Source organism: Gracilinanus agilis, chromosome 3 (assembly GCF_016433145.1).
Source record: "Gracilinanus agilis isolate LMUSP501 chromosome 3, AgileGrace, whole genome shotgun sequence".
NCBI classification, from domain to species: Eukaryota; Metazoa; Chordata; class Mammalia; order Didelphimorphia; family Didelphidae; genus Gracilinanus; species Gracilinanus agilis.
In genome coordinates, this window is record NC_058132.1 from 390,650,771 (window position 1) to 390,675,603 (window position 24,833).

Below are 24,833 nucleotides of genomic sequence, written 5' to 3' on the forward strand. Positions count from 1 at the left end.
GATTTTTCTTGGTGTCCCCTACTATTCCTCCCCTCTTTCCCACCCCCCCATGTCATCTTAGACCATTTAGTATCCTGTCCTCTCCCTATGAATTATTCTTCTGGTTGCTATAATAGTGAATATTATAATAGTGTATAGAGTTCACTACAGGGAATTATACATAGCATTTCTCCACCTAGTAATACAGATAATTAGATCTTATTTATGCCCTTAAAGAGTCAAGCTTAAAAGACTATGAGTTTTCTTTCTTTTCCCTCTGTTTCTTATTTACCTTTTCATCATCTTTCTCTTGATATCTGTGGTTGAGTGTCAAACTTTCCAATTAGTCCCGGTCTCTTTTGTGCAAAAACTTGGAATTCTTCAATTTTGTTGAATGCCCATACTTTCCCCTGAAAGTATATGGTTAGTTTCGCTGGGTAGTTTATTCGTGGTTGCAGGCCCAGCTCTCTTGCCTTTCTGAATATTGTATTCCACGCCTTGCGTTCTTTTAGTGTTGAGGCTGCCAGATCCTGTGTGATCCTTATTGGTGCTCCTTGATATTTGAATTGTCTCTTTCTGGCTTCTTGTATGATTTTTTCTTTGACTCGAAAGCTCTTCAATTTCGCTATTATATTTCTGGGTGTTGACTTTTCTGGGTCCAGTTTAGAGGGTGTTCTATGGATCCTTTCAATGTCTATATTGCCCTCTTGTTGTAGAACTTCAGGGCAATTTTGCTGAATAATTTCTTTGAGTATGGAGTCCATGTTTTTATTAATTTCTGCCTTTTCTGGAATACCAATGATTCTCAAGTTATCTCTTCTAGACCGGTTTTCTTGGTCTGTCACTCTCTCCTTGAGATATTTCATGTTTCCTTCTATTTTATCAGTCTTTTGACTTTGTTTTATTTGTTCTTGTTGTCTTGAGAGATCATTGGTTTCTAAATGTTCGATTCTAGCCTTTAAGGATTGGTTTTCCTTTTCAATCTGGTCATTTTTGGTCTTCAGTTGTCTTGTCTCACTTTCCAATTGCGAAATTCTGCCTTTTAAACTGTTATTTTCTTGCCAGATTTCTTCCATCTTCCTCAGCATTTCATTTTTAAACTCTTCCATAACTTGTGACCAGCTTTCATTTTTTTGGGGAGGTTTGGATTTTTGTTTTCCCTCCTCTGTTGTCTGGATTTTCTCTGTGTAGAAGTTGTCCAGTGGTCCAGAGTTTCTCTTGATGGTCTTTTTCTTCTGGATTTCCTTATTGCTGGCCATTGTTAGCCCCGCCCCTTTTCCGCTTTGTCTTTGCACTCCGGGTCTGCCTGGGCCTTGCAAGCTTGGGGGGGGGGGCCCTCCGGTCTCCTTGTCCTCGGGGTCAGGCCTCCTGGTAGTTCCCGGTCTGCCCCTCTGCCCGAGGTTCCTTCAGCAGTCTTTGGGGCTGCTTCCACTGCCCCTCTGGGTCTGCACCGGGTCCTCTCTGGAGGTCCAAGCCTGGGCTGGAGATCGTTATTCAAGCCTAGGGCACTGCCTTTGCCTGCGCTGCTGCTCTTAGGGCCCTGCTTTCACCCCAGCAGAAGGTAGTGAAAGTCCGTGGGCTGGAGATCTTTATTCGAACCTGAGGTGATGCCTTCAGAGCTTGGGAAAGGCCGAGTTTCAGGGGCCTTTGTCCAGGCCCGAGGTGGTGCCTTCACCCACGTGGGCGCTCAGGGAGAGTCCCGGCCACCTGGGGTCCCTCGTCTTGCAGCGCACAGGTACGGGCTCAGGGGCTGCCAGTGATTATCTGGTTGCCCCAGTCCTGTTTACTGGCTTGTGCGGTGTGGGGGGTGGGGGAGGGGCTTCTTCCTCTCGTGTTTTAGTGAGAGCTGTTTCACCCCTTTAAAGTGTGGAAATGCCCCGATTCTGCGTACCTTCAATGCTGCGCCCTGTTGTGGGGTTCCTTCGTTCCTCTGGACTCGTTTTTATTTCCCCTTGAGGGGTTCTGTGTGGTTCGGTCAGGAGAGATCGAGCAGCTGCTCCTTACTCTGCCGCCATCTTAACCGGAAGTCGAGATGGACCACCGGACCCTTTCTTGAGCGGGACTCGCAATCTGAATGTTTCATTAGCACATTGATGAACATGTTATTGACAGATCAGAACAAAAATTTCAGAGGAGTTAACATTTGGATTTTATTGTACACATGTACAACTTTGCTATGTGCAATGCCACAGGCTTTATACCCTCCCTCTGACTTTTGGGTATCAGCCATACTTGCCTACTGATTTTTGTTTTGGAGTCTCTGGGGATGAAGAGATTGCTGATATTCAAAACCTATATAGCTCTCAGCTGAAGGAGAAATGGAAAGAAGTTTATCACATAGTTATGACCTCAGTCAAAAAAAAGAATGCTTGCAGAAAATGATGATATGATGCTGAACTTTATTTGTCAAGCCCTTCAACAAACTGAAAGAACTATGTTAAAAAAAAAAGCCTGGTCTTCATAGGTTACAAAAATGAGCAGATGGAGTATAAATTTCTTGTATAGTATAGAACTAGTTGTTGAAAGTGTGGTCAGTTCACCTGTGTAAAAATTAGAGGGTGGGGAGACTGAGATGAAATGCAAAGATACTTTACCTCAATCACATATTCCTTAGAGATGAGTTCTTTGCATTCCCTGATAAACAGGTATACTGGTGGACACATAATTTGAAGGTCTAAGCAAATAGAAATCCACCTACCTCTGAATTAAAGATTTTCTGTACTAGACAAGAGTTTAGAAACATGTACTACAAATGAAGGAGATTATATACTATACCATTATGTATTATAACCCCCAAACTAGTTTAAATAATGGCAGGAAATTAAACCCTTAATTAAAAGGGTAGTACTTCAATTGTACAGGCTCCCATGACATTGCTAAGTTCTTCAGAGTACACTAATGATGCTAGCCAACACACTTCAGGTTTAGAAAGGCAGGTCTATAGTTCTGATGAGGACTAAGTCTAGATTGTATCATCATCTTCAGGGATAGGACCAGATGACTCAAGTCACAGAAAGGCTTAATCAATTTGACCAGTCATTAGTCTAATTTACAGTGTCATTGTGGAATATGGAGGAATGATTATGCATGTAGGTAGAAGACAATGCTAATGTTTACCAATACAATGTGTACCTTGCATATATTTAAATATGGTCATTGATTCAGAAAAAGTGATTGATCACAACAGTTTCTGACATATATATTCTATTATGGTAAATAGCAAGCCAGAAAGAAGGGTAGTGACTAGCAGAATATGTGGCAAGAAAAAAAGAAAGTTAGGAAGGAAAGTAGACTAGAAAACTGTTAGAATCTTGCTTAGACTTTGTGTTATAGAAAAAAAAAGAAAGAGAAAATTTTGGGGTTTATAATTTGTTAATTTCTGAAAGCACAGTAGTACAAAAGTACAAATCTGGTTACTCCTTTTCTCTAGGCTGAAATATAAGAGCAAGAGCTGTGGGGTAGGCAGCCTCGTTGGGTACCCGCTGTTCTATTCTCTACATGCTCAGAGATTTCAACACCCTGCCACTTCAACTTGATGAGTAGAGATGTAAAAGGTTTTAAAAATAAATCACATTTACTGGGAAAAGGAGAATAACTGGAAATCCAAAATCCCAAAGTAGATCTCAATGATTTCCAACTAATTGGCTATTTCTCTTTCTACATCTTTATTCTGACCTTCTATATCAACCTCTTCAATACAGAGTTAATTAGGTGGGTTTCAGCAAATTAATCTAAAATTTGTAAACATGAATACAAAGCTATATACAAAACATTGCATTAGGCACTAGTTGTACAAAGATAAAGTAACATTGTATGGATCCATGCACTCTTCAACTTGTCAATGTTTATAATTAGCAACAAGCATCTGTTTTATTGGTAGCTGAATTAGAATTAGAGTCACTATCCATAGAAGAAATTGACATTTGGGTATTAAACTCATCACCTTGGCTCATATAACTAATGTATCCTCAGTCACATACTTAGGTTGTGAGAGACACATGAATTCTGGTACCTAAATGACAATCAGTGACTGAATACCAGATATGCCAAAAATTCAATTTTATTTATCAAACAATAAGGTGAATTTTAAAAGGACAAGTAAGTTATTTGAAGAATAAGATCATCCCTATGCTTAAAGATGAAAGGTATTATTTTCAATAGATACAAATTCTGGAACAGAGTTTGTCTATATCTAGGCTATAGCTACAATAAATTTATACTAAATTATTATGCAAAATCTTGTTCATTATATTTATGTTTTATATTTATACATTATAATTATATAAGATTACACTAAATCTTTATACACCAAAATGGTTATTTTTTTTGTCATACCAGGAAAAAAAGCATGTAGATATTAGCTACAGGTGTATGAGGATAAGCAGTCTCTACCCATCTGTCCTCTTATGGGTCTGGTAAAATGTTCAAGGACATTCATAATTCATCATCAAAATGACTAAGAAAAATGACGTTTCTTCTGATGGTTTATTATATCTTTTTAAAATTTTGGCAAATTTTAGAGTTAATCACATTGATGTAATCTGAGAGGTAATTTTTCTTTTACCTTGAACATGTGATCAAGTAGAGGCACTTGTCTTATATAGCTATTTCTCTATATATATTTGTTCTCAGCTTTTAGCAAGTGTCATAATTATGAAGTCCTCTTTGATAGAGAGCAAAATGAAGCAAAATGTCCAATAAGTTTTAATCAAGGGATCATTTATTTATGATTCAAGGGAGCTGTGAAAGTTGATGGTATTAACTTCTTAAGTGTATTAAATCTTGATGAACAGCTAGAATGAACTGATTAATTATAACTCTTATTTCTACCATTAATTTTAAGGTTAGAAAGGTCTTTGCCTAATTTCCCAGAACTAAAAGTATAATATTGGAAGAAAGTTAATAATTTCAAAAAGAAAGAAAATTCAACTTCTATGGCATACATTCATTTAAAAAAATCTGTGTAGACTAATCAACTTTAAAGATTTCAGTTTTCTAGCAAAATGTAAATTCTTTATGGACATCGACAGTTTCTGTTTCTTGTCTTTGTGTAACCACTGCTTAAGAATGGCACTTTGTATATCAAAGGCATTTAGGTTTGCTCAAGACAAAATTGAAGAATAATTTTTAAAAATGTAATTTCATTACTTTCCAATATATTTTGTTCTTGTTTAGGCATTCTTCAGTCGTTTAGGACTCTTTGTGATCCTTTTAAGGATTTTCTTGCCAAAGATAATGGAGCAGTTTGCCATATCCTTCTCTAGCTCATTTTATGGGGGAAAAAACTGAGAGGGAGACAGGGTTAAATGACTTGCACAGGGTTACACAGCTAGTAAGTGTCTGAATTTGGATTTATACTCAGATCTTCCTGACTCTAGGCCCTAAGGAAACCCAGAGTTCTAGAATCTTGGTGTTGGAAAGGATTTAATTGCTGTTGTTTTTTAAATTGTTTCTGACTCTTTGTGACCCCATTTAGGGTTTTCTTGGCAAAGATACTATAGTAGTTTGCTATTTCCTTCTCCAGCTCATTTTACAGCTGAAGATCCAAGGCAAACAAAGTTAAGTGACTTGCCCAGAGTCACTCAGCTGGCAATATCTGAGATCAGATCTGAAATAAGGAACACTAGTCTTCCTGATTTCAGACCTGGTACTCTATCCGCCGTGCACTTTGCTGCCCATTGTAGAGGGTAACATAAATTGTTAACCAAATGCTTCTTAATGGAGGCCCAGCTAGGCCTACTTTAATTAATTAGATAAGGTTAATATGAAATTAATAGAATTCATTTGCATGTGAATAATTAATGTGCTAAAGTCTTTAAAAACAATTTCTTCTTTTAGGAAGATTTAAGCAAGCTTCTTGCCAATTTGTTTACACTATTAATTTACTTTGTAAACCCTCGCTTAAGCAATGAAGGCAGAGATAAACTACCGCCCATGCCTGGACTGCTAAAAGGCATGCCAATATTTCTTTAAGACATGGGTGTTGCTCAATAAATACAGGCTCAGTCAATAAATCTTTTGGATTCAAGGAGCATTTAAATAAAAAATTGACCCACAAGTTCAAAAGTTCACATTAAAGTGTTCTTTTTATAAGAAACCAATAACAACAGAAGGACTTAAGCACTTACTTAACTGCCTTTTGGCAAAAATGGAGAATTTAAGGCAAAAAGGCATTAAGATAGTTGTTCCAGATTGCATAGCTACTAAGTGTTCAAATACAAAAGACTTTAGAGCAGTGATGGGCAAACTTTTTAAATAAGGGACCAAAGGAAAGGAAATGCTCATCTGTCAGTCTGTTTCTAAGGCAACTCCTTTGAAGTTTCATTGTATTGTATCCTACTCATTGTATTTGTCAGATTAGGAATAATGTTGTGAGGCCAGATAGAGCATTTCAGGGGGCCACATCTGGCCTGTGGGCTGCAGTTTGCCCATCACTGCTTTAGAATCTTCTGACTTAAAGTCCAGCTCTCTATCCATCAAACCGAGTGACACAATGCAATATTTATAATAGAAAATAAAGGGCTCTAAAAGCACAATGACAATAAGCAATAAGCAACTTATTATGAACAGATGGTGGTTCAGTGAACATAGTTCTGGACTTGGATTCAGGAAGACTTGAGTTTGTATCTGTACTCAGATATTTACTGGCTATGTGAGGACAGGTCACTTATCAGCTATCTGCCTCAATTTTCTCACCTGTAAAATTGGGATAATAATAGTCTCTCTCTCTCCCTGAGTGGTTGTGAGGATCAAATGAAATATTTATTAACACTGCAAATAGCTGTGACATTGACTTCATGGCATATGAAGATTACACCTACGATGACTACAACTACTGCTATTACTACTAATACTATTACTACTGCATGAAAGGTTATATGACAGCTAAAAATATCTCAAATTATGTGATAATTTGAATAAATGTACGTATTCCATATTTTATTCTAATATTTAGTGATTATTTTTAGGTATCCTCTTGATTCTTTATACAGAGGTTCTACTTTTAGTGATCTTTTCTCCTATTTTATATCCATTCAGTTCCTTATTAAAATTGGCACTTTCCTAAAGACTAAATAACTCATTAATACCTCTCTTCCATTTTATCCTACCTGGAAGTCAGTATGGCTCATTGATAAAATTTTTTTCCAATAAAAATGTATCCAAAAAGAAAACAAGAAATATAGAAGGAAATGCACAAAGTAAGGTTTTGAATCTTTTTTATATTATATTCTCATTTGTATATTATTTGTGTCAATATTCATTGCTATGAGATTATATTTTTAAAATAACATATATACTCCACGTGTAAATATATGCATATATATATACACAGAGAGATTTATATATATGCATATAAAGTTTGTAAATTATTTTACATGGTTGTCATTTGGACTTCATATTAGTTTTATGATATAGGTGGTGGAAATATTTTATTTCTTATTTTATAGATGACAAAACTATGATTCAGTGACTACCTAATAAGTACTTGCAAAAATCCAAATCTAGGTGGCTAAAATGACAGCAAGGGAGAGTAATAAATGTTGGAGGGGATGTGGCAAAATTGGGACATTAATGCATTGCTGGTGGAGTTGTGAACTGATCCAACCATTCTGGATGACAATTTGGAACTATGCCCAAAGGGCTTTAAAAGACTATCTGCCTTTTGATCCAGTCATAGCACTGCTTGGATTAAAGCCCAAAGAGATAATAAGGAAAAAGACTTGTACAAAAATATTTATAGCTACACTTTGTGGTAGCAAAAAATTGGAAAATGAGAGAATGTTTTTCAATTGGGGAATGGCTGAACAAATTGTGGTGATGGAATACTATTGTGCTCAAAGGAATAATAAACTGGAGGAATTCCATGTGAAATGGAATGACCTCCAGGAATTGATGCAGAGTGAAAGGAGAAGAACCAGGAGAACATTGTACACAGAGACTGATACACTGTGGTACGATAGAATGTAATGGACTTCTCTACTAGCAGCAAGGCAAGGATCCAGAGCAATACTGAGGGACTTATAAGAAAGAAAACAAGTCACATTCAGAAGAAGGACTGTGGGAGGAGAAACACAGAGGAAAAACAATTGCTTAAAGACATGGGCTGATGGGGATATTATTGGGGATGTAGACACTAAATGATAACTCTAGACCAACTATCAATAATATGGAATTAGCTCTTAATCAATGATACATGTAAAACCCAGTGGAATTGTGTGTCGGCTAAGGGGGGTTATGGAGGTTTGGAGAGAGGGAAAGAACATGAAACATGTAACTATGGGAAAATATTCAAAATAAAAATATAATTAAAAAGATCCAAATCTACGACTTCTAATTCTAAAATCCAGGAACTGGACTATGTGTTAGTGTATCTGGGTCTTTGTCTTGTACATAATATTTAGTAAATATTTATTTTGCTGTTTTTCTTTAAACCAATTGGATTGACTGGGCATTACATAAGAGACTATAATAGGTCAAAATGTGGACAGATGAATAGGCAGTTAATTGGAAATCACTGTGATCTACAATGGATTTGTCATATAACTTCTACCATTCCAATTTAGTTCTCCAAGGCTTTCTTTTTAAATATATTCATTTAAAAAGTTTCTTTTGGTGACCATCAGATATTTTGGAATTAATTTCTATTATGTCAAGATGATGATAGCTGGCTTTGCCAGATAAGTGAGGTAAACTTAGATTTTCTAGTTTGGATTATCCAACTAATAGCATTGGTTTCCACTTCTTTGGTTTCTATAGGTCAGTCTTAGAGAATGTCCAGCAGCACTTAAAAAATACACTAGGAATCATTGTTTCAAGTTTTCAATATCCTTTTGTTATTAAAAATGAGTCACATATAATTTTTTTATAGTTGTAACACCATACAATTTAGGCTGGAGGTTTTTTCCTTCAATTATACACTTTTATGTATGTAGATTCCATAAGGAATATTAACTGCTTTCCAGAGCTTTATTGAAAGTAACAACAATTTTTATTGAAGATTTGAATTCAATGTCAGATTTGTTACAGAATAAATAGCTTCTATTTCATTTTAACTTCTGCTTAGGTTGCAACAGGAGTGCGTCATTGATTAATGAGAGCTCCATGATTACAATTCTATTATAGTTACTAGCTTAATGTATCATCTATGAAATATTTGTTTTTATTGGGAATTGGCTTGCTTTTGGATTTGAGGATAAATCATGTCTATCAATATATATGATATTGATTTTGTTATTTTCATGTTACAAAGTCCTATTAATGTAAGTCATAACAACAACTTCTGACATGAAGAAAGGTACAAATAACTTTGACTTGTCTCAACTTTTGAGTACAAATATTTTTCTACTTTCTAAGACCCTAAAACAATGAACTCTAAAGGCTAATAAAAAAATAACTCTTTGTAGAGCCAAAATCTTAAAAAGTGAGAAATTTTAAAAATGAATTCTTGCAGCATTCCCTAGATGTAGTTAACTTGATTTTCATGATATCTTCCTAATCTTAGTCAGCATGTATTGGTTCTCTAAAAACTGGTAGGAATAAGACATTAAAACCAACTTATAGTGAAAAAATTGCTTCTTCTTTTCCACTGTGAAGAGAAGCAAATTCCAGGTCAGACACTTATTAGCTCTGTGTCCTTAGATAAATAGTTTAATCTTGTGCAATTCAGTTTCCGCAGTTTTATAATAGGAGTGATAATATTTATACTACCCGCACACAGGGATTTTTGGGTTAAATAAAACAACCTTGGGTATTATGCATGTAAAATATTTTATAATCACAAAGTACTTCTAAATGCCAACTCATGTTATTGAAAAGTTAACAAGTTTGGATATTTGGAGAGCACAGATAATTAAAAAGGAAGATATTGTGCTTTAACTATGTAGTATTGATTTTTGTTGTTCATATGCATCCATCCATTTGGGGTTTCCTTGGCAAAGATATAGGACTATTTTACTATTTCTCTCCCCAGATCATTTTACAGATGAGGAAAATAAACCCAATAGGATTAATTGACTTGCTCAGGATCACACAGCTCATGTTTGAGACCAAATATGAACTAAGAACCTCTTGACTCCAGGCCTGGCACTTTTTCCTCTGTACTACCTCATTGTCCTATAATATAAATTACTCCAGAGTCATCTTTCACTCTTTACTGTCCCTTATTCCTTATATTGAATCAGTCATCAAATCTTGTTAATTCTACTTTAATATCTCTCAAGTTTGTCTGCTCTGCAATGACATAGCTTCCCCACTAGATCAAGCTCTAAAACCTCGGTCTCATGGGCTATTGCAATGACCTCCTATTTGCTATCTCTATCTCAAATTTCCCCCCTCTCTAATCAGCCCTTCAAATAGCTGTCAGACTGAGATTGTCAAAGTATAGGTATAGCTGGATTACTCTCTCTTGCCCAAGAAGCTTCAATGGCTTTTTAGTACATCTAAAATTAAATATAAAAATGTTTCCACCATCTGACTAACCAACTTTCAGGCTGATTATATATATATATACACTCTGGTTCTGCCAAACCAAGCTTAAGATTTTATCTCTCCTCATATAATATTTAATTTCCCTTCTAATGATGTTCCATGCTGTCCCCCAAGCCTCTTACAGGCTGGCCTCTAAGCATCCATAAACTCCTTCAAAACTTAGCTAATAAGTTTATTTCTATATGAGATCTTTCAACGATCCTTCCCATCTTTTGATATCTTCCCTGACCCCCCCAAAGTTACCTTGTATTTATTTTGTATATATTTATATGCATATATGTTATTTCTATTAATAAAGAGTAAGATCCTTGAGGGCAAGGCCTCCCTTAGCTGTCCAGGGCCTAGAACATTGCATGGCACAATAGATGTACTTAATAAATGAAAGTAGTTTGATTGACTTCAAAAAATGAAAAAGAAACATTTAATTTCCAATAATTATGAAACCTATCTATCAAACTTTGAAAAACTTGTTATTATATTTACTTCAATCTTTTTATTTCTTAATATTTTAGTTTGGACAGGCTTGGGCAGAGTTTAAAATTGGTATCATACAAGTTCAAGCCTGTTAGGAGCAAAAATATATTTCTTATTAAAGTAAGGAAATATTTCTGGGCTAGATAGAATGATTTCTGTTTAATTTCATGGCTCTTGGAAAAAAAAGTGTGTTAATGAGAAAAAATAAAGTTTTTTTTTAGGATGCAATCTCTAATCAGAAATAATTTTCTTACAGAATTTATAAACTAGGACTTTGAAATGGAATATCTTCAGATAGTATTATTATCTGTTGAAAAAACAAAACAAACCTTACCTGCTCTCTTAGAAGAGCAATAAGGGCTAGGTAACTGGGGCCAAGTGACTTGTTCAGGATTATACAGTAGGACATGACTGAGGCTAGATTTGACTTCAAAGACCTCCAGGTTTCAAGCCTGTCTCTCTATATCCCCTGACCACCTTGCTGCCTCTAGGTTTTTTATTTTGTTTTGTTTAGGGGTATCAATGTAAAACCACACCATGACTTAGTAGATAGTTTCTGCTGGTACCAAAAGACCTGAATTCAAAGTTCAGCTTCTTCTGATCTCATTGCAAGTCACTGAATCTCTTAGTGTTCTATTGGACTCTAAAACAATGTATTTCGGAACACTTGCTAATGTGTATTAGTAGAATAAGATTCTTCAAGAATTTTTTAAAACAATGAAGTCATATGTCTGGAATACAAAAGTAAGAAAGAAATAATGCAGTTTAATTTGTTGCAGTAATCAATATGAATGGTGTACTTCAGTGTTCTTAAACAATTTGGTCTCAGTACCCTTTTAAACTCTTTAAAGATTATTGAGGATTCCAAAGGCCTTTTGTTTTATAGGGGTTATACCTATTGATGTTCATCATGTTGGACGCTTAATTATATGAGTTTTTAAACTATTTATTTTTATTTAAAACAACTAATAACACTAGTGCATATTAACATAAGCAATAATTAAAATCACAAAAATAGTGAGAACAGCATTGTTTTACATAGCTTTGCAAATCTTTTTAATGTCTGGTTTAGTATAGACAACTGGATTCTCAAAACTGCTTCTGCATTGAGTCTATTGTGATATTTAGTTCTGGAAAATGTGTGAAGAGAGATCTTTTTTGGCAGATGTAGGTGAAAAAAATTGGGTTAAAAAAGATACATATTTGGAAAGGGTAGAGTATTTGAGGAAGCAAATAATACTTTTATATTATTAAGAAAATTATTTTGACCCTGTGGAACACATAGAATGGTTTTCAGGCAGACCACAATTTGATAACTGCTGGTATAGGCAATAAATGGTGGAAAAATGGGATAGAACATATTTCTGAAACTTCATTTTTAAATTTCTCTCAACCCAGGACCTCCCTCTGTGGGTTATTCCAGGTTTAAAAATATCAAAAACCTCCTTTAATATGAAAGATAAGTAAGAGGCAAGAGCTTGAAAAAAGAACTCATTGCCCATTACATATACATAATGATATTCTCATTTGACCAATAAAGGCCAAACCATCTTTCTTGAATCAAGAAACATAAGAATTAACAACAGAAAATTTAACACAAAACCCATCTTATAACATTATCCCAGGCTTCCAAATAGCTATTCTTACAGTTGGCTTTCTTAACTTTAAATACATTCCAAGGGAAAGTTTAATGATGATTAAATTCAGTAATAACCTTTTAGGGTTGTTTCCTCTCCCTTTAAATATTTTTATCTATTCCCTCTTAAAAAATTTCAAGCAAGAAACGATCATTATTAGTGCAGTAATGAAACTAAAAGTGAGCAGATCTATTGTTTACTTGGTATATTAATAGTTCTCAAAGACTACATTCTTGAAAACTTGGTAGGAACATGAAATGTATTCATATAAAAACATTAATCTTCATTCTTTTACTATCATCATTTCAACTATGAAAAATTATCAGGAAAACTGGCAAAATAAAAGCTAATGTTTTTTCCTTTTAAAATTACTCTTTTAAAAGTGTGAGCCCATGGGAATACCTTGAAAACATTGCCTTTGACAGATTATGTATATAAGAGGTTTTTAACAAATCTGTTAGTAAAAGAACATGTAACTTATTTAGTTAGTAGTAACTACAAGTCTAAAACATACACAGAGAAGGAGTAGACAATTCCTGGTTCTTATTGATCGATTATTTACCAAAAGATTAATGTTGTTTTGTTTCAGGACTAACTGTTCACAGGTATTCCTTCATCTAATCTTCTTATTTTTCAATAGATTAAGTTAACCACTGATATCATAAGGTCCATATTTATTGTTGTCCTACCTCTTTTTTCTCTCTGCCAACTGTCTGCAGACCTCCTGCCACCGAACATTCAGGTAATCCAGTTTATCCTCTAAAATACTTGCATCTCCTTTTGAAGACTGTCCAATGATCTCTTCTCCAGTTACAGTTAATTCCTTGACAACAGTTTGCTGACGATTAATGCCATCCTGGAGCTCCTGGAATACAGGAAAACAAAGATGAAACGCAACTTTTTTTTTTTTTGGATGAAGGTGGTAGAAGGTACAGTATTTGGCAGGACAACTGGGAGAAAACAAATAATCTCAAGGGAAAGTTCATACAGATGTATATGTATAGGCACATATATACATACACATATATGTGTATATCTTGTTTGGGAGTGGGGGAGGCTGGCAAACTAAAATACCTAGGTCTAAAGGAATTAGGAAAGAAAGATATCTTTTAATATTTTCTCCACAAGCATCTTTAAAGTTCAGTTCCAGGTTAGACTTAAAAAAATAAAACCACAAAACTTACTGAGAAATAATATAATGTTCTACAAATCATTTACAAGGAAAACTCTCAAGAGCAATTTTGTTTATCCCCACAACTATCAGTGGCATTTAGTAGTCTATAAAGTACTGTAAACTTGAAAAGTAAGCAATATTTTTGAAGTTCTGATCAGTTACTAATATGAAATAAAAATAGGACCTGGAAGAAAAGTTTTTTTTTTGCTAAATTATTCTTAAATCTTTAAAATGGTGCATGCCTCTATTTAATAAATTATTTTTATTATTCATCATTTTTCATTTGACAATCTCCATCCCCACAGATAATTAGTCCTCTCCCTTCTTAAATTCTGTAAATCTCTTCTCTTCCCCTATAACGGTGATGGCAAACTATGACATGTGTGTACATGTAGCCATTTTCGATGACACACAGCCACATGCAGCTGCATACAGAGAAGTATGGGGCCATATGCCAAGGATAAAACATTTACTGTACTGTAGTGTAGACACTTTGTGCACTATAGATGACAATTCTTCCTATATTAATTTACCTATTTTGGTTTATTAAATACAGTTATATATTACAATTATACATTTTTGTTATTTAAACTATAAATATCATGAAATTATGGTTTTTTTCTCAAAGTGACACACCACCTGAGTTATATTCGTTTTTTTGGCGAATTTTGACACACCAAGCTCAAAAGGTTGCCCATAACTGCCCTATAACAAGCTACCAAAACTAGATGGAACAGTGGATAGAAGTCTGGACAGAAATCAAGAAGACCTGAGATTAAATCTAGCCTGAATATCAAACATTTACCATCTGCATGACCCTAGATAAGACTTAACCTCTCTCTTCCTCAGTTTTCTCGATTATAAAATAAGGATAATAATAGTACTTGCCTCTCAAAATGAGATAATATTTACAAACTACTTTGTTGACTTTAAGGTCATTGATAAATGCTGCCTTTTGTTGTAGTTACACTTACAACAAAGATGATCCATGAGAAAGGACATGTGCATTGGGATTGTTCTTTGGGGATGGACATAAACATTGGCTTCCTGTCAAGGGACACATACAGTGTCTTGGGTTGATATTGGCATCTAAGCCATGAAGGACATTTCCTTCTGTACCCCGTTTTGAGGGCTATGAGGGTTATAGAAAGACTTTGACTTGGACTTTGATTCTCTCTTTTTGAACATCCTCTTTTGTCCTACTATTTATTCCTTGGTCTTTCAGAGAAAGAAGGGAAGGAATTCTTTTCCCCCTTGTCCAACAACAATGGTGGCTATGACTCCAGGACACAATACAGAGAACATGTGCTTAAGCCTGATTCCAAGGTCTTGGCTGCCTCTTCCATTTTGTATTTCTTTTCTTGGGCCAATATCACCGAAGGGTGACCTTGAGACTTGGACATTTCCAATCTGTGCATTAATCTCAAGAGCTCTAATTGGCAAGGAGTCTAGTCTCTGAGTCAGTGCCAGGATTCTAGAAGGAAGGATGGAAGTAAACTTTTATTTAGTGCCTACTCTGTACCCGGGACTATGATAAATTATTTACAAATATTATCTCATTTGATCTTCAGAACAACATTTAGAAGTAGGTATCATTAGTATTTATTTTACTGATGGAGGAAATTGAAGTAAGCAGAAGTCAAATGACTTATTGTTGTTCAGTTGTTGAGTCATGTCTGACTCTTTGTCACCCCATTAGGGGTTTTCTTGTCAAATACACTGGAATGGTTTGCCATTTTCTTCTCCAGCTCATTTTATAGATGAGGAAACTGAGGCAAACAGAGTTAAATGACTTACCCAGGATAACATAGCCAGTAGGTGCCTTGAAGCCAGATTTGAATTCATGAAGATAAGTCTTCCTGACTCTAGAACCAGTACTCTATTCACCACTCCACCTAGCTACCTTTTTCTAGGTTTATGTAGCTATTAAATGTCTTAAGCTAAATCTGAACTCAGCTCCTACTGGCTCTTCATACAGACTCCATTGTGTCATCTAGCTAGCTCCCTTTCAAGAAAGAGGCACTTCCTTCAACAACATTGCTTCTGGGAGGAGATAATCACTGGCATGATTATCCTGAAGCTATGGGAACTGAAAAAGTTACTCCATACCTCACTGGCCAGAAGATCTGGATTTCGTGTGTGTGTGTGTGTGTATGTGTGTGTGTGTGATTTACTTGGAAATATCTAATATGAAAATGAAATAACTATTCTAAAGCCCATGAAATTGTCTTCATCATTAGAGAGTATACAGGGAATTCCAAAATCTTAGGGCGCTTTCAATCTTTAATAACTTAATATTTCAGAATAGGTCTGAAGAACAATTGTTTTATGTTTTAAGTCTTTGTTAATAGACATGTATGAGGCTTTTGTTTGTTTCTTTTGTTTTAAGTATAGCTTCTATAGTAAAGGAAATCATTGTCTTATACTGGATATTTATACATTGAGAACTTTTCCTAGAAGGGATTCTATATATCCCTTTGGAGAGACCTTAGACAAGTAAATTTTATTATAGATATTTGCCTTTAGAGTTTTATTCAAGCATAGGGCAAAATGAGACAGAGGCTTGCTTCTTTATGGGTCTTACTGCCCCAAGGATGAATCTGGGAGTGCAAAGGGGTCCTGTGGCACACACATGTATTTTTATATATGCCATATCACATCAAATAGATTGTAATCTCTTTGAAGGTAAGGATTCTGTAATTTTTTTCTTTTCTTTTTTCTGTCCAGAACCTTGTTCAGCACCTTACATATGACGCATTTCATGAGTGTTTGCTGAATTTAATTAATGAATATATCATTTTGAAAGAAAGTCATATCGTATGCTATATTAATTTTTTTTCTATATAAAAGTATGAAATCATGAAGGCACCCAATATACATGCATAAGTATTAATGCTTATTTTTCATTTTTATCTTTTTTTAGCTTTGAACTCAGCTAATCTGTGCCTTTTATCCTGAAAAAACCAAAGTGTAAGAGGTCAAAAAGTAGAATTAGCTTTAGAAAGTTTGTCTATAAGAATCACTGCTTATGAAAATAAGAAAGTTTCCTTTGATCATAAAATTCAAATGTATTTATGTCTCCATGTCTACTATCCTTTCTACTTGCTAAATCCATTGACTTGGTGAAATAAATATAAGCATTTATTAGGTGATATTAGAAATTATATTTTTCAAAATAATTCTATTTTATACAAAACCAGAAAAGTTAACAACTACTGTGCTACTTCTGGAGCATTGACCCTGATTCCCTCAGCCTCAGTTTCCTTATCTGTAAAATAGAGCTTTTAATAACACAAAACAAACAGAGTTATTAACAGGATCAAATGAGTTAATGTATTCAGAGTGTTTTGTAAACCTTAAAGCTTCATGATTTAGCTTTTTAAGTCACTGAATTAGAATGTTGTACTAATTAAAAACCTCTCTGAGTTTAGATTTAAGATTCAGAATTTCTCCTGTCACTGTGGCAATACCTGCCCTCCTAGATGGACAAAGCCATAATGTTTCAAATACTGAACCTTTTGATTACCCTCATCACTGAAAAATTAATAGCTCCTTTTTTAAAAGAAGCACCTAAACTTCTTTACTCAGTTATAAGGTCTTAAAGTTATAAGTTATATAAAGTTATAAGGCTAATGACAAAGAAGGAATCCGGGAAATAAAAGTGGGATGTTCTCTAAAGCATTTTGTATTAGGAATAAATAAACAAATGATGTTTTTGTTCCTATAAGTCTTTACTATAATCTCCTTTTCAACGAGGATATCTTGTACTTTCAAGGTCCTCTAGAAATTTTCCAATGAATAAATCAATCAACTAGCTTTCATTAAATATCTACTAGGTGCCAGGAATTGTGTTAGGGACTACAGATAACAGAGACTAAAGACACAAAGTAAACATTTCTTTCCTTCATGGAGTTCTTCCTCATCAGCAGATGCAAAGTCAATACAAGTAGGGAAGTATTCACAGTTGGTAGGATGAGGAAAATGCCATATAGGAAAAGGTGCTTGGCTTGAATTATATAAAGCCTTAGACTTAGAATTGCTAGCGATATTAGAAGCCAGAGTCTGATACCCTTCATTTTACAGATGAGAAAAGTAGGGGAGTATTTCTATTTCTTAGATGAATAAGAATTAGTAAAAATAATCAATTAGAAGGTAATGATTGAAAACTGATTTATATGAAGTTCCAAATTAAAGAATTTGAGGTTTTTTCTGGTGAAAGAGTAGTAACCTGTTAACTTATTATATTTTGTGCAAAGATTAGGTAGCAAAGCATAATGAATGTCTTTATGCAGATTTATTTAATACATATTTTGGAGAATACTCTGTGAGAGGCATGGTGGATTAGAGATAGAAAGCATGATAATAAAATCATGGATCAAAACTGAAAGCAAAATCATGCACTTGGTGCTCCTAAGTTATCTCCTCAGTCTGAAAACTAATAATGTTTAGAGATGACAGGATTGTTTTTTTTTAATATGGAAAGTTTTTGGAGTTTATAAAGTGAAGTTTAGTAAAAACATCATCGATTTTTTTTTCAGAATAGTGAGTAACTCAGAACAGATGCTACTCCCCAGCTGACTAAATAATATTAGGTAATCATTTTTTTTTCCTTTCAAGTTGCTCTTTGTCTCCTCTTCAAGTTATAGAAATACTTTCCTTTCACTACTTTACTTAATTTTTTTTTAATATGTAAGACAGCTATTTATTTCCTTCACCACAAAAAAAGCTTAAAATACAAAAGACTCCCAATTGTGCACTAACAAATACTTAACACATTAAAAAGTAACCTATCACTGCTATTATATTCTCCTGGAAGGTAGGAAAGACTACTGGGAGAACTCAGGGACTAATGAAAAGGCATTTCCAATGTCCAAGACAATACATTGTTAAGGAATAATTTTTCTACTCTTTCACATTTTATTTTTGTATTTTTGCAAGAGGGTGTAGTGGAAAGAGCTCTCACCTTTAAACCCAAAGACCTAAATTTAAGTACCAGTTATAGCCCTTATTAGCTTCTCTGATGATTTTATCAGTTCCTTTGGGTTCAATTTTCACCTCTTCAACCCAACTATTGGTCCCATTATGCTTCTTTCTCCACTAAGATTTTTAGAGCCTGGATGACAAGTCAAGGATTTGTAGGAAGAATTCCTATTTAAGTATAGTCTGATCTGGATAGCATCTTAGGGTCCCTTCAGTTAGACTTTGAAGATAAAGCTTGATAGGTACTCATGGATATGAATTAGTAATCCACTGTCAGGAGCAGCTAGATAGAGCAGTGGCTAGAATTCCAAGCCCATAGTCAGGAAAACCTGAATTCAAATTTGACTTCAGACACTTACTAGCTTTGTGACCCTGGGCAAACCGAACCCTGTTTGCCTCAGTTTCTTCATTTGTAAAATGAGCTGACAAAGGAAATGGTAAATCATTCCAGCATCTTTGTCAAGGAAACCCCAAGTGGGTCGAGAAATGTCAGACACAACAGAAAAGATGGAACAACAGTAATCCATTCTCCACTCCACTGCCAGATGAGAGTGCCAGGACATTGTCTTCATAGCTGATTGGCAGGGAAGATACGTTTGAAAAAAACAGCCTGTGGCTACTTATGGTGAAGTAGTAAGACAGAAAACGTGTTTGGGTTGAGTGATTATATAGAGATTTTTTTAAATAAAGTAATTAATTCCATTTTTCCAGGCAAAAAGACATTAGCAATTAGGGGGTAGATGCTTAATAAATATTTGCTATACAGTCAGCTGTCAAGCTGTACAAACTTAAAATCTATCTTATTTCTGGAACTAGTCCTTCCTTTCCACTTCCAATGCAACTATCTCCTTTTATCTTTATTATCTCCAGGCCTTGACTAGTATGAATATTGAATCCTATGGTCATGAGTATTTGAATTCACACTATTTAAATTTAAATTATGTAAAATATGGTTTTGGTTCAAACCCAATGGAAATAGTGAGAATTTGAAGAAATGGAATTCATTATTTGCAATAATCAGGACTTAACAGTATGTAATAGACTCTAATTGGCATTCTTGTCTTTAGCCCATCCTCTTTTCAACCCTTTCTTCACAATATATTAAGCCATTTTCTTAAAGCACAATTTTTATCACTTAACTATCTCATGCTACTCTTCTACTCAAAAAATTTCAGTAATTCCATTGCATCTTTCACGTACTTTTCTCTATCCTCTTCCATATCCATCTTTCCATTTATTTCATGAATTACTACCCTTCCCTTATTTTGTTCTATCCAAATTGGACTACTTGCTGTAACTTGTTCTTCTCATGCACAGAATAGACTCTACTCAGCTGATATCATCACTTCCTTCATTAAGCCTTTCTTTACATTTTGTCCACCCATCTATCTCCTTCATGCTTCCTAGCTAAAAGTGAGCTACACCTTTTCAAATTTCTGATACCACGCTGCCTAGATCTATTCTTTCCATTTATCCCAATTCCTTTATCAATTTATATTTGTGGGTTTTTCTTTTGCTCTATTTTCACTCTATTTCTGCTCTATATTCACACTATAAATTCCTTTAGAACACAATATATGCCATATCTTTTTTTGTATACCCATAGTCTAGTTTGTTACATGTTGTAATGGGTCCCAATTGTGGGGGGGATACCTTGTATTTAAGTAAGCACTTCATAATAAATATTTGTTGATTATTATTTGTTAATAAGCATAATAAATATGTGTTAACATATATTGAATATATTTCCTGGTTTCAGTTTAGGAACATTGTGAATTTAAATATTTTCATTTTTCTATTCACAAAACATTCACAAACTAGGATACCTGTTTGCCTTATATCTTTTTAGCTAACAAATTCCACTAAATTACAGAAAGCAACAATGTCCAGTTTTGTTTGGAAGGGTTTAATCTATGTTGGTGGAAGCTTATAAAGGAGATGGACTGTTACATTATTTATAGTAAGGGAAAATACAAAAACATTGCACTAATAAAAAAATTGCAAAATGTTCTAAAAATGCAGAACTGGACAGTAAGAAGGAAATGAAATAGATTTAGGGAAGAGAAGGAAAGGAGCTGAATAGTGTTTAGAAACCATGCAATGATAAATTGCACGAGTTTTGTGGTAGATAAAGGAACTGGTAAATATCCATAAACTGAATGGAGCAGAAATAGGAAAATGAAAGGTTACAGAAAGAGAATGGGGAAAAGAGATAAGCAGAGAAAATGGAGAAAAGTAGGTGGAAAAGGAACATAACCTTCACTCATTGACGAATTCATAACATTGAGCTCATTGACGAAATGGAGCAAGATGAATCAAGATCTAGAATTTAGTCCTCATTTTACCATGGAGACATTTTGGGACCTGGAATATTTGATATACTTATAGGTCAAATGGAAACAATATATCTACCTCCTAGGGAGCCATGAAAATAAGTGGGATTGATATAAAGTAAACTGAAAATCCATGAATATGTAATGCATTATTTTCTAGTCCAGTCTTGTTTTCTTCCTTTATAAAACAAAACCCAAACATTCTTGTGGAATCATTTTTGTAATTTACTGCAACTCAAGGAAGCTGATTATTTTCACTACTCTTTGCAAAGATAAATGAAACAAGATTTTCTAAAATCTTTGACATCAGATACTCAGAATGGTATTATTAAGAGTAATTTTTTAAAGAATTCCTTATCTGGATACAAATCCAATAAAATTAGAATGACTAGTACATGTAAGTATAAAAATTACAGTGCATAAGAATTGGGTTTTGAGGAGAAGATAGTTACGTGTTTTCTTAGGTAGTTAAATTTTTCACAGATTGATGAAATCTCTTCAGAGCTTTCAGATGCTGCTTCCAATTCTGATCTCTAAGTGAATTGCTATGTAGAGATAAAATGAGTGAACTTGCTTCTTACCAGACTCTTGAAGAATAATTTCTTATATTTGTGAAGTGTTTTACCATTTACAAAATGTTTAATGCATATATTTTGATAAGATCTGATCTTTAACACAATCTTGTGGGGTAAGTTTTAGCTCCATTTCAAAGGGAATGCAACTTTGGTCAAAGAAGTTAAGGGTCTTGACTGAAATTACTTGCTACTAAGTAGGAGAGACTGAATTTTTCAAGGCCAGAACAAAGCTATACTATAATTCCATTATGGAAGGGAGCACAATATCTCACCCTTGAAGTTCATGATCTGTGTAAATGTACGCCTGTAATAAGTGTTTGCAGAATTCTAGAACTAAAGGAAGGCAGATTAAGCAAACTTGACTTTGTTCTGGTTATGATCATGAATTAATTGAATGTGATTGTAAAGAAAAAGAAGAAGAGATCAGATTTGGAATACATCTAAGTATTGTTGTATCCTAAGTGTACTAATGCATCAGTACATTTTCTGATGGGCAGTGGCAGAGAATGCAGAAATCTGCTAGAAGCAGTGCAGAAATACACATTGGCTTTTTCAGGCTCTCTCCCTCTTACTCTCAATTTTTTTTTTTTTTTTACAATTCTGCACATACAGGATATACCCAAAATCTTAGTGCAGTTTTAAGCTTTAATAGCTTAAAATAAAAGCTTTAATAGCTTAAAATAAAAGCTTTAATATCAATATATCATTCTGTATGCATATACAGATATATATATAATGTAGTACAATACATATACATACTCATCCATCATCTACAATATGCATACATGAACAGAGATAGAGATAAAGAAATCTGTAGATGAATCTTCATATGCACCCATATGTGAACAAATTAGATTATTTACCAAACTATACAAAAAGTTTTAAAAAGGAGCCTTTCTCTGACCTTGCACTTAAAATATGAAGAAAAAACTGAAGATGTACTATTGCCCCATTCATAGCTAAAGACTCACGGCTACTATATGTCATTGAAGTGATATGGCATAGGCTCTGTGAGTATGAAAGCTATACCCATATATTTTGGAATACTTAAGGATAAGCTAAACCCTACTAATTCTAAAATGTTAAAGTCTTTTCTGGTTTGTTAGCTGCTTAATGGAACTAAAAAAGGTAAGGTTTTATTCTAATCTGGCTAGAGTATTTTTACATGTGTGGTATATTAGAACTCTGTGTTAGTAAAATTCCCCAACTGCTCTTGAAGGTGGAGGCTATAAAAGAATAATAAAATCATCTACTCAACCTAGAATTATAATATTCAGTTTCAAATAAAAACATCCTATGAATGAACTAAAAGAAAATAATATACAGTAGCAGTTAATTTTAATAGAACATTTACTGAATATCAAATCATAATGTAATTTCCTTTGGAAGTATTTATCTTATAAAATAAAGCACCACATAAATCCATAATGATCACTGGTATTAAAGTGCTTACTAAATGAATTCATATTAACCTAAATACATTAAATGCATGAGTATTTTCTCTTAAGTAAAAAAAAATAACATCAACATTTCAATTTGTTATTTTGTTTGTGTGAGAATTCACTCTACCAGGATAAATTGCAAACTTTCTATAATTGACAAGATAGCCTCTAAGAACTGCTGTGATTGGAAAAAAAAAAAGCAAAAAACATCTTTCTTTACACAAGTTGGTGATGATCCCCTCCAAAACTGGCTATGCTGGTCTTTAACCACATAGTCTTTCCTACTTAAAACATTTCTTAGCTTGGAAGGATTGGCCAGAGCCTACATTGCATTTGTATAGCTTTTGTAAATCCATAGTCATTTCAGTGGTAGAAGAGAGACAATAAAATAGGATTTGATATTTGATAAAAGGCTTAAAAATTCTAACTTCAAAAAAATGTATACATTTTCTTTGAAGAAGAGAATTATAAGAAAATTATTACCTCTCTCTGTCTCTCTTTCCCACACATATATAACAAATATATTCCTGTAATTCATTATGTAATTGCTAGCACATATATATTTTCATATATATATTTATATATATATATCATTTAAAAGTTTGCAAAATGCTTTATATATGTTCCATTTGATAATCACAATAACTGAGATCTAGGGGCAACTGAGTAGTTGGAACCAATACTTAAACAGAAGATAAGAGTTTAAAAAATTAACTGTGATCTAAAAGCTATTTTCTTCATTGCACACATAAGGAAATGGAGACAGAAAGGCTTACAAAATCACACATCTAAAGTATCTGAAGCATGATTCAAACTCAGTTCTTATTGACTCTGTATGGGGATGACCAGAGTGAGAACATGACCTATGACTCCACAGAGAACATAAACTACCTGAAGTAAAAGTAAAAAGCAAATGAAGCTCCAACTATCCTATGCATAGAACCCTGGCCATCTCTGGCTCTATGCTGTCTTTGCTTTTTCTACATAATATCTGACCTGCCCTGGGGCTAGTGAGGGCATCTGCTTCCAATTGCCCAGGACTGGCCTTTTATGAGTAAACTCTCCCAATTAAACTAATTAATCCCTAATAAAACCTATCAATACACAAGCTGGCATGGGCTCCTCTTTCATTAATCTCATTATGCCCTGGAGGATATGCCACTCTACCACTGCTTGCCATAGTCAGCTCCCCCTTACATTTGGCATAGTAGGCATCATAGTCTGCCCTCCTATAAACCTTGAGTCCTTATAGGTTACATGTTTAAGATACTGTGGCAACTAACTGTGGGATGGAACCTGGCCTTTAAATACATTGTAATCTTGAATTTGTAATGTGAACAGCTTTATATTTAAAGTCTACAGCTTCCCAGAGTAAATCACTTTAGCCATATTCTACTCCCAAATGCAAAATTCTAGATTTTCTTTAATTCCTCTTAAATTCTAAATTATTTAATAGTCCTTCCTCTTAAATACTAAATTATTCATTATTCATCTGGGTGAACATTTGGGACTAATGTTTTGGACTAGTGGCAGATTTCCTCATAGTATATAAAAAATTCAGATTTATTTAACAACTTGAAAAAACATGTAGGTATCTTTTACTCTAAACTTGGTTCTTAGTCACTGCATTTTTTATACCTTCGTGGTCTAGTCATCCTGATTTTATCTGATTTTTAGATCCAGATATGGCATTCTTTAAATAAATCTATTAGCAGAACCCTTCTGAATGAAAAGTGAAAAATAGACTGCAG

The 24,833-nt window shown here is 34.1% G+C and overlaps 1 protein-coding gene across 2 annotated transcripts in view; it reads right to left on the reverse strand.

Moving 5' to 3' along the window:
- Positions 1-24,833, reverse strand: part of DMD (dystrophin) — a 1,921,557-nt gene that overhangs the window by 924,890 nt on the left and 971,834 nt on the right. For both annotated transcript variants that reach the window (XM_044670154.1, XM_044670155.1), the window contains exon 43: positions 13,268-13,443. In XM_044670154.1, the coding sequence (XP_044526089.1) occupies positions 13,268-13,443 (176 nt within the window). The remainder of the gene's footprint in view (positions 1-13,267; positions 13,444-24,833) is intronic.